The sequence below is a fragment of the Trachemys scripta genome, chromosome 4 (genome assembly GCF_013100865.1).
Source record: "Trachemys scripta elegans isolate TJP31775 chromosome 4, CAS_Tse_1.0, whole genome shotgun sequence".
Lineage (NCBI taxonomy): Eukaryota > Metazoa > Chordata > Testudines > Emydidae > Trachemys > Trachemys scripta.
In genome coordinates this window covers 84685381-84703422 of record NC_048301.1, presented here as the reverse complement: position 1 = coordinate 84703422, position 18042 = coordinate 84685381, and the positions used below count along the sequence as shown (strand labels likewise).

The following is an 18042-nucleotide window of genomic DNA, read 5'->3' as shown; positions in this document are numbered from 1 at the left end:
GGGATCGATTTATCGCATCCCATCGGGACGCAACAATCGATCCCCGAATCGACGCTCTTACTCCACCAGCGGAGGTGGGAGTAAGCGCCGTCGACGGGAAGCCATAGAGGTCGATTTTGCCGCCATCCCTACAGCGCGGTAAGTCGGCTGCAATACGTCGAATTCAGCTACGCTATTCGCGTAGCTGAATTTGCGTATCTTAAATCAACCTCCCCTGTAGTGAAGACCTGCCCTTAGACTAACAGAAATATTGGGAGCATAAGCTATCGTGGGTAAGAACCTCACTTCTTCAGATGCAAGAAGTGAGGTTCTTACCCACGAAAGCTTATGCTCCCAATACTTCTGTTAGTCTTAAAGGTGCCACAGGACCCTCTTGCTTTTTACACTTTTGAAAGGTTGCCTACCCCTGCCCTATACAATGGATGTTACCAACAGGATGACATCTCCTAAATTAATGGTAATATTTAGTGCTTCTGTAGTGCTTTATGGTTCTAAAATTCAACATGAACACCACAGGAGAAATCCTGCTTGCCTTCCTCAGGTAAGTAGTCACACTGCCTGGGCTTTTCAAATGAATCCAGGGCAACCAGTTCCCACTGAAATTGAATAGCAATTGAGGGGACTAATTCACTTAAGCTCCTTTGTAAATTGTCAGTGGGACCACATGGAATGCAGAATTTGATATATTGACAGGACAGCCAACTCCTGAATCTTTGAGTCAAGATACCAGCATTCTACTCCTGCCTCTGCCACACACCTACTTAGAATCTTGGGTAAATTGTAATCTTTCTATGATTCAGTTTCCCCATCTGTAAAAGGGAGATTACAATATTTAATACTGCTTAACATGCATAACAGACGTGGTCTGAGAGGCAAATTCATTCATGATTGCAGCACTTTGAACTGCTCAGATAGAAGGCACTATATTATTGTTAATTACAAATAAAGGTATTTTTGAAAAGTAGTAGTTCATTACTTACATCCCTGTGTTCAGAGCTCTCTCTTCTCCTGATGCAGTTGATGACTGAGGCTTGAGTGAAAGCCATCAAAATCAATTGGCTTTGGCTCAGACCCTTAAGAGTTAAATCATTTATATTGCTGTAGAGCTTAGTTACCCTCGTCATGGACCAAGGCCACATTCTGTTTTATGTTTGTACAGTGACTAGCACAAAGACAGCCCTTGCATCAAGGAATTCAGTCCATGGAATTACAACAGGGCTGAATTTGGCCCAACCTCCTTAAGGAATCCATGTCATTGCACTGTATGGTTCGCATTCATTACTAATTTATGCCCCCATGCAATTCCACCGAAGTCAAGAGGATTACAGGTGGTGTTCATCAACACACAGTGTGATCCCCAAGTAGTAAGGCTCAATCCTGTAATTGGATCAGCTCAGTCAGACCCTTGCATTTGCACAAATCTGAACCTCAGTGAACTCATCAACTCTTCCAGCAGAAGAAGATCCCTGAACTCAGGCCCAGGCAAACAAAAACCTTACTTTTTTTTATAAATGTATTTATTTTAAAATGTTAAGTCTACACAGGTGTTTTCTTAGGCCCTGATCCAACAAAGCTCTTAACCACATAAGTAGTCCCACTGAAATCAAACAGGATGATTCATATGTTTGAAGTTCAATATGTGCTTTGGTGGATCAGGGCCTTAATGATTTGAGTTCTAAATTACTTTTTTAAAAGCATTTTAGTTCATCTTAAGGAAAATCCAAAACTCTAAGAAATATGCAAAGAATGTGTAGCAAATTATCTATAGAACATGTTTCATAACAATTCTCCTCCTATGATTTCTTTATATAAGAAAATTCACAACACATTACTACTTAAGCAAATGAAATCCTGGATTGCTTTGTTTTATTTAGTAACTGTATTATAATAGCTTGGAACATAATATTTGTCAAAGCCCTTTTCTATTGATGTGTAATTTCTGCTGTCAGCCTCTTTACAATTATTTTTGTATTCAATATCATCTGTGTATCTTTGTGGAACACTGTTAAAAGAGACATCCTGAAAGAATTTAAAAGCGTGTGTATTAGATGAGTGGGTATACTCTCACACACATTTATAGATACTTTCAGGATGTATCTTTGTACTACATTCTGCAAAGAAACAAAAAGAATCAAACACAGCCAACACACTTAGTCATTCCCTGTAAGTTGTTATATGAATTATTTGAGAGATTTAAGAATTTTTAAAAATGTCACAATAATAATGGTTTTATCTTTTTACACCATAATTATGATTTGGAGCATTGCTTTTCTTATTTCATCCAAGCACACCACAACTCATGAATAAAATATGACAAGTTTGATAGCATCCATAGCTGTGGGTTCATCCGTAACAGCAAACGTGCTCAGGGTACTAAGAGCTCCCTTTTGCTCTATAAGCCTTTGTTTCTGAAAATAGGCTTATTTAAATAGAACTGCCACATGTGTCCCCCTTTTTGCATTTCTCGCCTTTAGCAATAACACCAGCACTGATGTTTACTCTAAAAAAAAAAAAAAAAAAAAAAAGGACATCTCAAAACAATTAGAACGGTATAAAACTAGAAAGACAGAATATCCCATCTGAAAGCAAGTGCTCACAACACATCAAAAACATTAAACGCACTGCCACTAAAAGAACAAAAGGATAACACAGAGGAGCACGACTTCTAAATATGAGGCAGTACAAAACAAAATGTTAATTTCATACTGGCTTCATAATTAATTACACAAAGGTAATCTTTAACTATTTCCTTCCTCCTCCCCTCCCCACTACTTCTCACGAAGACAACTGTAACTAATGCCTTCCCAAAGTCCTGCCTCCAGGACTAGCCCTGTACTCTCTTGGAAAGCAACACTCCAGATAAAGTACAGCATATCAGGTTTGCAAATCATGGGCATTTATCAAATAATTCTAGAAGTGTCACATTTTAAGGTTCTGCTTCTTCATTTTCCAAGCAGCATAATGAGCACCTGTGTAGATCTCCACAGAACAAGAAAAATCATGACACACAAAAAATTCTCTTCCCACAGATCTTGGCTTGCTTGTTTATTCCCGCCCTCCCAAGAGCTTTGATATCGGAGTACACATTATTACATTTGTACGATAAAACAAACGGGAGAGAGGCATTTCTGTGTTTCAATTGTTCGTGACTGGACAATGATTATTTGACATTTGAGATCCAATCCTGCATTCTTTGCACATCCAGAGCTCCCTTTGATTTCACTCAGTGTGGGTATTCAAGAAATTCAAGATCTGAAAAGCACAAGAACTAAGCTTAATAAATGTAACAGTAGGAACATCAAAACTTGTCTATATTAGGACCAAGGGCCTGCTCCCATTGAAGTCAATAGGAAAATTCCTAGCTTCAAAGAGCAGTTTCCTGTAAATGCAGGGAGGGAGGGACTTAATAGACTAGTATGGCTGTAAGTACTATGATCCTAGGTTATCTTTTTCTAGCTCAAAGGATCAATGGGATATTCAACTGTAACTATAAAAGAAATGCAGGAAAAAAGTAACAGCACCTTTTGGAAAGCCAAAAAGCAGATGCTCAACTACAGTTTTGGTTGCTTCAGTACATAGTGATGTGGAACTCTCTCATATACTTCTGGGAATTACAGAACTGACTAGCAGGTGCCTAATAATGTTTTTGTAATTTCTGAGACACTACATTTTGTCACATTGCTTTGCCTTTGTGTCCTGTTACACAATGTTGCATCATGCCATAAGCCAACACATGACACGATCACCTAACATTAGGTGTGTTAGAAATGAAAAATAAAGTTCTTTTCCCTCCCTCACATAGTGAACAATCTATTGCATCTGGTAGCAAGACTAATCTGCATTTTTAGCAACTAAGCAATATGTTGAGGCCTCAAAAGTATCATCTAATTTTTATTCCCTGCGGGTACTTCAAGATAGCAGGCTCCCCTCTCCCCGCAAGAAAGTACCCATGTCTAGTTACCGTATTATGCTTGGATTATAGCATAATCTGTTAAAGATGCATAATGGTTTTTAACTATTTTTATCGACATAATTGTTTTAAAGAAACACTGTCAACTTAGCTTTTGTCTCCTATATCGCTCTTCTTTTGGAAGTGATTAAACAAAACGGGAGGTGAGTAGAACTGTTTCCATCAACTTGATTTAAATAAATTTCCATTAAAATGAATTTTCGACTGTTAACACTCCCCTTCAGTATTTTGAGCCCAAATACAACGGTGTTTGTTGTGGGTGCTAGTACAAAAGAACAAAAGTGAAATCAACCACCTCATTGCCCAGGCTGAGAGCCTGACTCTTCAAGCCTCTCTCATGCTTTGTAGTACTAAGGGCTCACCTACACATGAAAATTAACCTGGAATAAAACAGAGTGGGAATTTAAAGCAGATTAACTACTCTAGATGAACTGCATGTGTAGACACTCACAGTTCTCTTATTCTGAAATAAGATCCTCCAAATATGGAGTTAATCAGGAATAGCTATTCTGGAATAATTCCCCATGTAGACCTTACTTACTCAGCAGTAATGGGTCCAGTTCTGTTTTGACTTACATTGGTGTCAATCAAGTTACGTCAATGGAGATACACAGGTGTAAAACTAAGAAACAGGCCCATTAGAAGTGTTATTCATTGGGCAATATTCACCCCCTATGCAGAGGGCAAGCCCAAGGTTGATGAGTCTCTAAAGTCCCAGTTACAACCCGTCTAAGCATACATAGAACTTCAGTAGCATATATGCCTACTCCTCTGTATGGGGATGAACTTCAGCAAGTGAAGAGCAAACAGTATAAACAAAGAGAAGTACAAGTAACTCCTCACTTAACGTCCTCCCAGTTAATGTTGTTTCACTATTAGGTCGCTGCCCTGTTACAGAACATATTCCTTTAAAGTCCTGCAATGTTCCCTTATAACGTTGTTTGGCTCCCCTCACTTGGCGCTCCTGACGGGGAGCAGGGTGGAGATGCGGGGGCTTGCCCCATTCTGCCCGCCCAATGCTCCTGATGGGGAGTGAGCAAGCCCCCGCCCCCAAATCCCGCTCCCCGGCAGGAGCGCCAGGTGGGCGGAGCGGGGCAAGCCCTCGTGCCCCGACCCCGCTATGTCCCTGCCTCAACCAAGCTTCATCATCAACATCGGTGAGTACAGTATTAAATTGTTTAAAATTATTTAAAACTTATACTGTATATGTAGATAATGTCTTTTGTCTGGCAAAAGACAATTTCCCTGGAACCTAACCCCACCTATTTACAATAATTCTTATGGGGAAATTGGGTTCGCTGAAAGTTGCATTTTTCAAGAACATAACTAGGATGTTTAATAAGGAGTTACTGTAATTTAGGTTTTTAATATTTTGAATTTGATTAAAAGAATATATGATTATTAGCTGATACTGTTATGATTATTATGGGCCACATCTTGATACCTTTACTCCAGTTAAGTAGTACATTATTCAGTGAGTAACCCCATTAACTCCAATGGGATTATTCATGAAGTATTATTCAACCTGAGTAAGAAAAATGGAATTTGGCCATGCGATTTAGCTTGACAGCATCCCTTTAAGACAAAGGCACAACACATTCTGTTTTCATTTTGATGGAGCTCCAAGGAACCCTGAAAATCATTGTTATTACTTTTATCTAAATTGAACACTTTTTCCTTAAAGATATGGGTGTTCGTGCTACTATTAATATATTAGTGGAACCTTGTAACTCCCATTAGCAATATTAGTAGTTAACCTCTTATGTCCTACTCTGTATCAAGTGGAGAACAAACATCCTTTGTTTTCACTCTGCTTATCTTTAATAAAGGTCTTTGTCAACAGATTCCCACAAAAGTTCATGGCTTTTAGCATATCAGAGAAGCGCTAGCTGTAGAAAGTCTCCTCTTCCCCATGTGTACATCGGTATCAATGCAGACAGATAAGCAACACAATTATTGTCCCACAGGAATGGAAAAATAACTGGCAAGGGCAGTGGCAATACATGATCAGAGTTCTCTCCTATTCAATACAGACATGTTGGGAAACCCAAAATAATTTAGATAATAGGAGGAGGCAACACAGCAATATTTTCACCTCTCCTGCACATTTCTCCAGGATAAAAACTGATCATTTTAATTTAGTGTTGCTAAAATTACTGGGCTGAGTTTTTAATTTGGAAACTGAAATTTCATAATCATTGACAAGCTCCCTCCCCATCCATTCTCCACGTGAAAGTCTACAAGAGGCCTAGACCTTAGCCTAGTCAGCTTTACCAGTAAGAAAAAGGAGTATTTGGCTGCCATAAAAATATTTCTTTAAAAATAAAAACAAACAAAACAAACAAACAACACTAAAATTGGCTTGGTTACTACCACAAAATGTCACTAAAAGCCAGAAATTGCATTATTTAAAGACCTGGCAAAACTGTAAATTACCTCACTTTCAAAATGTCACATAAAATTCAACAGGAACCCAAAGCCATCCATTCCAATGAGACAAAACCTTAGCCCAGCACACAGCTTAAGTAGCCAAAGTATGAGCTGGGAACATCTTCCATGGTTTTAGTGGTCTCCATTCTGCTTGAGCCTTACACAACCTTAATCCCCATTGTCCCACCAATCCTGCAGCCTGCCTCCAAATACAGAGTGGGAGGGGAACTCTGCCCTGGAGCCCAGCTCTACACAGTGCACACACACCTCAATAGGCTCCCCGGATACTTCCCACCCCAGCCAGTGGAGCTGCACTGGTCAGTGAGAATGGGACATGTTGATCCCCTGGTGCTACAATTTAGCTACCAGAACTGAGGAGACAGAGAGGTGTGGTTAGTATTCTCATTGATCTATCATCAAGAGAGATAAAGGGGCTCTTTCTTGAACTACAGAGCTTCTTATAAGCTACCCTTATAAGCGTGGCTGGGCTCGTCTCTCACAGAACTTGGCACAATTCAAACATTGACCATTCCCAGGAGCATTCATTGGCTGTCAGGCCATGGGGGGCTATGTAAAGTCTGTGTGGTTATTCAGCATGGCATCATTTTTGGGTCCTGAAAAGATTAACAGCAGTTTATCTATCTCCAGAGCCTTGGGATGCTATTCAGTAATTATGTCTCAAGCAATCTTTAATTGTTCCATATGAAGATGATTCATCTCATTTATCCCCTCCTAGCTCTTTGTAAGCTGAATCCAGATCAGTTCTCTCTCCTGAAGATAACTAGAGTTTTGCAGAGAAAAATTAAGATTGCTAAGTCAAGCACTCAGAAGTTAAGAAATGCCAGCATTAAAGTTTTAACACTCCAACTCAGAGTTTAGCTGTTATCCATAAAAATGAAAATGAATCAAACCAGTTTACTAACAGAATTATGGTCTGGAAGCAGCTCCATTAAATGAAACTGACATCAGAAGGCTAGAGGCAGTAGAGAGGAGAGTTCTTTAGTAGATGGCATGGGTAAAGTGGAATGATTTTAAGACAAATGAAATAGAGACGGAGAGTAGGATGTGAAAGAGTACCGGATTGGCTGCAACCAAAGAGATTACAGTGATGGAGACACTGCAGAAGATAAATGATAAGATGCCAAAGAAAAGAATGCAATGCAACCAAGGTCATTCAGACCTAGAGACTGACCATCAACTATATTGTGGGACATCATATGCAGGGGCATGACCAGGCTGAGCTTAATGGAGAAATGAACCATGAACAGGAATAAATGATGTCACTGTTTGGCTCCTCGTGTCTATAATGATGCTTTGGGATGAGAAGAAGAATTAACATTGTCCATGCAACCTTAATTCAGCCCCCTTCTACATATGCATTATGATACAGACTTTAATTGCATGATCAAATTTCTCCACAGGACCCCTGCCTCATTCAGAGCACAAAATGGATGGTACTAACTTAATGAGCAAGTATTCAATATTTTGTTTTCTCACCCATGTCTTATATACAGCACACTATTCAAACCCTGCTCTGAAGACAGAATTATTACTTTTCCCATGGACTTTGCTATGATGCTTATCACTACAGTGCTTCATAAATATTAATGAATTGATTTTCATAACACCCCTGTGAGGTGAGGGGTGGTATTATCCCCATTTTCTAGATGGGGAACTGAGGCAGAGAAAGATTAAGGTTAGGCGTATCTACTAATTTTGGGTGCCCAACGTGAGATGTCCAGGACCTGATTTTTCAGAATACTTATCAATATATGCTATATAATGCTATGTTCAAAGCACAGCTCTCATTGACTTCAGTTGCAGCTGTGACTATTCAGCACTTCTGTAAACCAGAGTATCATGCTGGGCACCCAGACAATGAGGAACACACAATTAGTGACCACATGTGAAAAGTTTGGCTTGAGGGACTTGCCCAGTATCACAGAGGAAATCTGTCGCAGAGTCGAGGATAGATTCCAGGATGACATCCAACTGTCTTAAACATGAAAATATCCTTTCTTTTCCTGCCTCATCCATGCACATACCTTTCAATTTCTGCAGCAAATGGGGCAGGAGTCCCACAAACGGCCTTCTTCACTACCCTGATTCATCCATGGAATAGGGCAAACAACAATTATGGGATAATGTAATTAAAGACTGCAACATAATGCATATGCACAAAGGGGCTGAACAAATATTACACAAGCAACTTGAATTCTGACATTTCCTAACTTTTAAGTGCTTGATTTTGCAAACTTAATCATGTTCTTTCAATATTGTTTTTTAAACTGAATATCCTAGGTTTTTAAAAAAGCAAACTGAAAAAATAGGAATTCCATGATGTGGCCTCGTAATGACACCCACATGGATCATTGGCACAGCTAGACCCTTCAGAGCAGGGCCAGCTCCAGGCACCAAGCTGAGCAAGCTGGTGCTTGGGGCGGCAGATTGTTCGAGGCGGCATTCCGCCCAATCCTAGGGTGGCACGGCTGCTTTTTTGTTGTTGTTGTTCCGCTCCGGCCACCCTGTAGGGGGCGGCGGCGGCGCGGAGAACCAGAGCGCCCTGCAGGGCAGTCCTCTTCCTTCCCTCCCCGCCAACCGGAGCGGAGCCCTCACAGCAGGAGGCAGCGCAGTGGGAGGGGCCGCGTGGCAGCACCCCTGCTGTAGCCCTGGCCACCCCCTTCTATCTCTCCCCACCTGCTCCCTCCCCCCCCCCCCCCCCGCCCGTCCCCCCTCCCCCCCCCTTTTTTTTTTTTTTTTTTTGGTTTGCCGTTCTGGCTGCCCCGTTTTTTTTGGTTTTTTTGCTTGGGGCGGCCAAAAAGCCAGAGCAGGCCCTGCTTCAGAGCTACAACACAGACCTCTGACACTTGAGCTAATTGAGTNGCTTTTTTTTTTTTTTTTTTTGGTTTGCCGTTCTGGCTGCCCCGTTTTTTTTGGTTTTTTTGCTTGGGGCGGCCAAAAAGCCAGAGCAGGCCCTGCTTCAGAGCTACAACACAGACCTCTGACACTTGAGCTAATTGAGTAACTAGTAGCAGTATGTCATTCTCTATGGGGACCAGCAGAGGAGGAGGATGGGTCACTTTGCCAATGAGTCTCACAGATATCTGCTGACATCAAAGGTATTGCCTGAGATTCAAGGATCTTTCGTTCCTTCCTGGCTCTGGAGGGAATCATACTGTAGTGGGCACAGACTCTTCTGCCCATTACCCCGAACTTGACTCCTTCTGCCCCACCCCCTCCAACCTCTCCCTGTCCCATTTCAGTCTCTTCCTCATTACAGTCTCATGTTCCTCACTGACTCATTCAGTCTCCAAGCCTCAGGATTCTGATCCCAGTTACAGTATCCTTGCCCAGTCATTCCCAGACCTCCCCCATCCCAGTTTCTTGTCCTCAGTCTTCTTGACCAGTCAGTCCCAGTTTCTACACTCAGCTTCCAGCCCCCATTTCCCACTCTGCCCCTGCTAGCCTCCAGTCACAGTCCCCCACCCAGGCTTTTTGTACCCATCTACTCCCAGCCTTCCACTGCCAGCCCCCAGGTCCAGCTCTTGTCTCCTCTGTATTTGAGTCAGGCAGTCATCTCCTCCTCCACCCTGCCAGGGCACCAGCAAGGAGTCATTCAGAACACAGGAGAGACAGCATCCCGGCTCTCAGTCCTAGTGCCTGGCCTCATCCCAGAACAGGTGTTATAGGGAAAATCCACCTTCACTCCTGTAGCCTTGGACTGGTGCCTACTCAGTCCCTCTGTGAGGATAGCAAATGAGCAGTCAGGTCACACTTAGGGGATGGAGGATGCTCATTAATTTGTGGGGCTTGCACATACACAGTCTGGTCAGCACAAGAGCCCCAAACATGCTCAGTGAGGATGGAATCTTCAGAGATTTTAGCTGCTACATCTAAGTCTCTACTGAGCCCGTGCAAACTGATTTTTCAAAGGCTTGAAACTTGGACAAATCTGGGTGCATTTTTACAAGGATGGCAAACAGCACATCCCTGACATATATGCCACTTCCCTGGCAAATGTCAAGGTCCTGCTCCAAAACATGGGAGCACTAGAGTTTTCCAAAGACATTTTTTAAACAGGTTTTCTTTTTTAAACATTTCAAACAATGTATTTTTCCCTAGCCTTCTTCTCAGAAGCAGCTTAACTGTTTTGGCTGTCACTTTTGCAGAACTTCAGCCTGAGGCAGACACCCAACACAGTACATTTCAGCCTGAACAGCTCAAGTTTAGCAAAGTTATAAGCCACTGAAAACAGGATCTTATAATGGGAAGCATCAGGCAACCTTAAATAAAAGTGGTGCTAACACTGGAGATAATACAAAAGGGCCAAGTTATGGTTCCCTCACTGTGAGTGCTGTGGGGGGGAAGGAATGAGGGAGACCTAGCACTCCCACACACAGAAAAAAAGCCATATTGTTGCACTGCAGCCAGCATTCCATGGGACTACTCACATGCTTAGCTGGACCACAGCCTAATTAACTTGCCAACTGACATAAAATGAGGTTATGGGAATAGATGGTAGAACCCATGTCTTCTGACTCCCACTTCAGTGCCTCACTGTAGAGGATGCTGCCTATCAGCTGCTCACACTCCAGGACTGAATATATCTCTCTGTCTGTATTAAATTGAAATCCAAATTCCAGAGCTATATCCTACGCTCAGGTGCGCGGGTGTAAAGTCAGAATACTCCACTGACTTCTTAAAATTACTCTGGTTTGACATCAATGTAACTAATATGCCAGTGAAGTCAGTGGACTTATTCTGAATTTATGCTGGTGTAAATAAAGGCAGAATTTGGCCCAAGAAAGTTTAGAACTGGTGCTCTGCTGCCACCTATTAGTACTATGCAGAACAACACCATGTTGTAGTCTCATCACATGACACAGGCCAAACCTATATTTAAAGTAACAATTTCTCAATCCTTCCCCTACATTTTCCATTTTGGAATTTAAATGCGGCTGAATTTCAGAAGCGACTGTATAATGGGACTTTGAAATCCAGAAAAAAAAAATAAAGTCGTAATTTAAACTGCAGTCCAGAGATCTGACTCTCAGAATTCCTCCCTGGGCACACAGATAAAATATATACAAATAGTGGCGAGTCCTCAGTTGTTGTCTTGATACAATGATCCAATCATCCAGTGAATCTGTGTCAGACCCTTTTCCAGTTATGCAGACAGAAGCATTAGTGTCAGGTAGAGAGCAGGTGCTCCCCCACTTTGAAGGCTTAGAGAAAGATGCCAGGTATTGGAGCAGTGTGCAGCAAGGAGGCGAAAAAAAGAAAAGCAGGCATTAAAGAGTGAAGTGCACCAATAAATGATCAAAGCAAAGCTCAGCTGAAAGACAGGATCACCTTTTGGAGGATACAGATGAGGAGAAACAAATTGCAGTGGATTAGTGACACTGGAATGCGTTACCTAGGGAGGTGGTGGAGTCTCCTTCCTTGGAGGTTTTTAAGGCCCGGCTTGACAAAGCCCTGGCTGGGATGATTTAGCTGGGAATTGGTCCTGCTTTGAGCAGGGGGTTCGACTAGATGACCTCTTGAGGTCCCTTCCAACTCTGATATTCTATGATTCTATGATTCATGCTCCAACAGAATATTGCAATTTTAAAAAATCTGGATGCTATTTTCCAGTCATTATTATAAGGCATTCATTTTAGAAGCACTGTAATGTAAATCCGTAATGCTGAAAAACTATTGAAAAAGTTAAATAAAATAAGCACAAAGATCAAGACTTTAATCTTTCAGTGCTCCAGTCTAGTGTCGCCAATTTCCAACTCTGGTAATTTATGTTCTGCCTTCCCAAATTCTCCCTGAAGTTTCAACTGGGAAAAGTATTATTATTTATTTAATACAGTGGAAACCCAGCTAATAATAAATATACAAGTGCCATATAGTAAAACCAATACAAAAACATGTACATTAAACAAAACAACCAGACGCAAGCAGAGTTATCCTGAACCAAACAGTGTGGCACAAGGTCAAATCATAGTGCTAAGGTGGTGATTTTCAACCTGTGGTCTGTGGACCCCTTTGGATCCACAGAGTATGTCTAAGATTTCCAAAGAGGTCCACACCTCCATTCAAAAATGTTTAGGGGTCCACAAATTAAAAAAGGTTGAAAACCACTGACCTACGGTCAGCTACTTTACTCAATGAAAGGAAACATTTATTTGACTTCTGCATCTTATAAAGCCCCAACCACACTGTTGGCTTTCAACAAAATAATAAATAATGAGGGGAAAGCCCCAAAAAACTAGGTAGGAATAATCTAGAATTTGCATCCTAGCCTAAAGGCTGAAGGAGACCCTTTCCAGCTGACCTTCTCCAGGAACAAGTAACACAACCAAGAACCCTTGGGTCAAGAGTCTTGTCCCAGACACAATCCTATCTGAAACTATATACCTAGAGCAATTCTACCCTAGCCACCCTGCTGAGCGGGGGCAGGGAGGGGTGGTATGCAAGAGGCAATTGCTCAAGCACTGAGGGTTATCTACAGGCACCTAAGGGCAGAATTTTGTTCTTGGGGAGAATCTCAGTTATAAAGAACTTTATATAATCAATTTAAGACCCTGAATTTTATTCTTCACTTACTGTTCTGAACTTTTGTTCAGAGTTTCTAGGAACATTTTACTCCAGAGGTGGCTGCATTTCAGTGGTGGATGAACTTCACAGCATGTTTAGTTTTTATGTTAGTTTGCAAAGTTCATAAAGTGTTTTGGGGCTCTTCCAGGATAAATGGAGCTAAAGAAATATAAGATCACAATCATTATCCCTTAAAATTTACTTTTAATATCAACTGTTGCAACAAGCCCTGGGTTGCACACGCATTAGTTTTGTCATTAGGCACTATTAGACTGTGAAAATCTATGGTGACAGTTTGTCAATGTGTTCTCAATTAACTCCAAAAAAACACCATGAGAAATTTTAAAATAGTTTAAGCCAATTAGGACATTGCAATCTGCTGAGGAATGACTGCTGTTCACACTGTTCGCCTCAACTACTTACGGAGTGCTCCAGCACAAAATGAAAAAATTGACTTTTTAGGAAAAGTATCCAAAGCAAAACATTTCAGATGTTTAATTTGATGTCTGTATTCTAGATGTTGCTGATAATAATTCCAGCATCTAGGAATTAGCAGAAACCATTTGACTCTGAGTCCTGAAAGGAAGGTGAACCTTGCATAATTTCTTAAATATGATCTTCAATAATCTCTCTGCTAGAACACCTGTTCTCTCTCCTCATATTGTACATATTTACCAGCTGGGTAAAGAATAGGCTAAGTTATAGGTCTGATTCTTGTATCATGTACACGAACGTAAATCATGCATAACTACTGAAGTTCATGGAATAAAACCAGTGTAAGTGAGATCAGAATCAGGCCCTTTGTCCCTCTACATTGTTACCAAAGGAAAAAAACCAGAGCCATTGAAGACAGTGTTTCATGTAAGTATTAAGCAAGTTACAGAAAAGTTATACTGAAATATCTCTGTTCATATTATTACTTGCTCATGTAATCATATTGTAGCAACTCATTTCTTCTGCTGTTTAGGGCTTTAAGTGACAATGGCTGAAATCCTAGCCCCACTAACATCAATGGCAAAACGCAACATTGACTTCATGGAGGCCAGGACTTCATCCACTGGTCAGTTAAAAATCCCACTTTTAAATCACTTACCAGTTCCACCTTACAATACTGAAACTTAAATTACTTTAGAAATCAGAGTCTTATTTTTACCATGAATTCATTTACTTTGTGCTGGTCACTCTGCTGAGAGTGAAGATAAATATTGCTTGCCTTTCTTATGCATGCAATTCCATTGAAGTTGACAGAGACTGGTGTATTACTATCAGTGTGCATCAGTACACTACAAAGGGCTCCAATACTGTCCTCTTATCTATGCATGCAACTGGGCCCATACACGGGAACTCAGTGGGAGTATTCAACTGGAAATTAAACAGAGCAATGTTTAAACACACACAAAAAATGTTTTCATTGAAATTTTGGCCTAAATGATCTGATTTCATCCCTGTAAAAACACCATTAACATATTTCAGTAGAATAACAGTATCTTAGGAACAACAGAACCCATAGTAAACTGCAAGCGCTGTGTACAGGGAATATGTTTTACATCCAGTCTCTTAGTAATCATGGAGACAGAGGCTGTCTTAGTTAAATGAAGATGTTTGATTTACCTTGGAATAAAAATGCTTTGCTAGCATGTAGTCCTGACACTTGCGTAACTCCAATAGTTGTATTCACAAGATCCAGTTCTGTGATAATATCAATTTGTAAATTGGGATCCATTCCAAATCCGACAACTGTTTTAAAAAAAAATGAAAGTTCAATCAATTTTCATTGTAAATCAAAGCATTACAACAAAGTCAAAGAACTTCTAGTACAGTATAGGGATGTGCAGATACTATGGACAGTAACCACTTAAGAGACAGTAACCTCCCCAGATGTAAAGAAAAGATGTTCTTCTCCATTGACCACCATTAAGCTAGTACCTTTTATCTTCACAGATTTTAGAACACAATAGAAACACTACATTTAACACATTATTATGGCATGGCAGAAGAACTATCACAATTAAACACAACTTATCCAATTATAATAAAAAGCAACAAAATGAAGACAGAAAGAAAACAGCAGGCAGAGGAAATGAGTAATCACTCAGACCAGCAATGCTCAGATTCACTGAGCTATATTATTACCAAGAACTTACTGAAGTCTGAATACTCCTTTCATGATCAACTGAAGCATGCTAGCATTCCATGTCGAGCTGCAGCTACTCTTTAATATTAATAGATTAGGTTACTTACTTCCACCATTCACTATAAGTTATATGTACTATATATTCCAAACTGGACAACATGCCCCCCATGAATTGCTGATAATAGGGTATTCTTTAGCATCCTGATGGAAATGGGTGATATCTGTAGTGATGGTATGGAAATCATGTGACAGTGGGTATTCATGCCCAAGTGGTAACAAAACTGCTGCACTAATTTAGGCTCAGACGCTCAGGACAGCTGCTTGTTCACAGAACACTTTAGGTGGTTAAATATGCAACCTTTATCCAGTAAGGAACAAGAGATATAGCAAGAAACCAGCATGGTTTGTTCGGACAAGGGTCCATTCATCAGCATGGTAGCTGAGGTAATATGAGATCTGTGCCTGGCATATACAGGAAGAACCTATTGTAGAATCCAATCCTGCTCCTAACAAGCATTGCTACTAACTTCATTCTAGGAGAAGGAGTAGGCTCCTAGAATAAAATCCTAACTCCACTGAAGTCAATGTCATTGACTTCAAGGGGGCCAAGAATTCACCTGTAGTGTATAGTCAGATGGCTTTCCACTAAGTGATCTCCAGTTTTATGTTTCAATTAATTCTTTTTCAGGACTTTGAGCGGTTAGGCAGCAAGTATCCTGGTTTGAGATTTTAAAAGACTCTCTGAAAAACTATCAGGGTATATAATGAACAAGAATAAATCAGAAATTCTACTTATAAATCAATTATGCCACAAAACACTTTTTTCTCCTTTTCCTTTACTCAAATATTAAATACCTTGGGATGATATCTTGTGCTAAATGTAGAAGACAGCATTTCATAAAATGCATGGAGAGTAATAAAAGCTCTTGAAAAGGAAACATGAAAGTGGTCTCTTTTAACCTCACTCCAACAGTGGCAATTAAGAGTACTGTGCACCTTGCAGGATTGAGCCCATTAACAGGAAGATAGGACTTCATAAAAACACTTCTGACTTGCCAAATTAAGTTTATTTAGTATGTGCTGCCCTAATGCTTTCATATTAATAGAAGACTAAACAGTTCTGTAGAAAATTAAGACAACTGGAATAAACTGATTTTACAATATAATCCGGGAGATACAAACTTCCTAGAAATTCTGTAATAACACTGAACTTTAAGGTTCTCTTTGGCTTAATCCAGGCCAGATGCTCAGAAACTACAATATTTGAATTTCAGAGAGACTTTGACATCTCTTTTCAGACTGGCACTACCACATCCTGTGATAGCTAACACTCCTAACACTGAACCAACTCTTCTAACTGCAAATCATCCTGAACAAGTTTACTCTGTCTGGCTAAACCCATTACTAGAAACTGTTGGGGGTTTTTGTTTGTTTTGTTTTTAAACTACCTCTCTTTGGCCAAAATGGAGAGAGATAAGGATAATAAATGGTAATGCTAAAGCTTATATTACATAGGGCATTTCATCTCAAAGCATCCTACACTGCCTCACAGCATACAGCTGAAATGCATCCATCTCTAGGTAGAGGTCAGCAGAAGAAAAAAAAAAAAACAACAGTCAGGGGAGGACAAATTTTGACTAAGGACGTCAAAGCAAAAAAGCATCTGGGGAGCTTTACTGTCCACACAAAACAGATCGGACTTTGTTTCTTTAAGGTCTCATCCAAAAGTAAACCCCATATAAACTCTATGATACTAAAATGATCTACTTAGGAAGAATGAAGGGCTGAGCTGTCCCAGCGGAGATTGGAATATGTGGTTCTAAATACTAAGGGCCCAATCCAATGCCGATTCAAGTCAATGAGAGATGTTATAGCGCTATCGTTGGATGCTGGATCAGTCCAAAAATGTCTTAAACTGTAACAATGGACCACTAAACCATGCCAAATAAGCTCCAATTTTGAACCCATTAAAGTCAATGGAAGTTTTATCACTGACTTCAATGGGAGCAGAACTGGGCCCTAACACAGCAAAAATAGATGACCACATTAAGCATAATAGCCTCACTATTTTTTTTTTTTAAACTACTGATTCCAAACAGCAGCAGGCTTGAGCTGGTATAAATCAATGTGGCTCCATTAACTTCAATTCACACAAGCTAAGAGTCTGGCCCACCAGCTATACTGTGCCTCCCTCCAGCAACTATCACAAGCTTTCCAAAGAGGAAACTATTACAATAGCATAGCAGTTCTTTAGCAAGCCCATACATTGTTTTAAATACCTAGTCATTTTCTTAAGCTGGCTCTTGAGACAGCACACAGACACTCAAAACCCTGGTTATTTAATAATTAAACAACAAATAGCTTCTATTTTATAAGCAGGTCTCTGGTCCCCCTGGAGTCTCCTACTCTCTTTTTCAGAGATCTTAAGTAAAAGACTCATACAAAGAAAATCACACGTATCTCTATTAGCATCCAGCATTTTATGTTTTGTCTTTTAAGTAGAACAAAAAAATTGGAAAATCCCATTTCCTCCTTTAAATGAGAACTATTAGCCTTTATATTGTTTCTTTTAAAGTTGTGCAAACTATGGATAGGATCCCACATGGTACTCACTGCCCTCAACTCCTACTGAAGTCAGTAGGTCAAATCCTTAAGTCACTTAGTGAGTTTTGTCTGAGTTAGGACAGAAAAAAACTCAGCCCTTATTAATGAAGAGTTGAAGGTAGTATATATAGTATGTTACAGGATTGAGCCTATAACTCAATAATATGAATGATGTCACCAAGAAATCCCTGAAAGAAATTAAATCAATCTAACATCTCTGACAAATTGCATTGTCTACTTGCTCCTTTATCACCACTTTGGAAACTTGAGTTCAGGAAGCATGGGAAACTCTCTGTAATTAAATGGATTGGTACACAGA

General features: G+C 40.3%; 1 protein-coding gene across 3 annotated transcripts in view; it reads right to left on the bottom strand.

Annotated features, from left to right (window-relative positions):
- The window catches only part of NELL1 (neural EGFL like 1), a 438513-nt gene that overhangs the window by 417521 nt on the left and 2950 nt on the right, over positions 1-18042 (bottom strand). For all 3 annotated transcript variants that reach the window (XM_034769800.1, XM_034769799.1, XM_034769797.1), the window contains exon 2: positions 14597-14722. In XM_034769800.1, coding sequence (XP_034625691.1) covers positions 14597-14722 — 126 coding nt within the window. The remainder of the gene's footprint in view (positions 1-14596; positions 14723-18042) is intronic.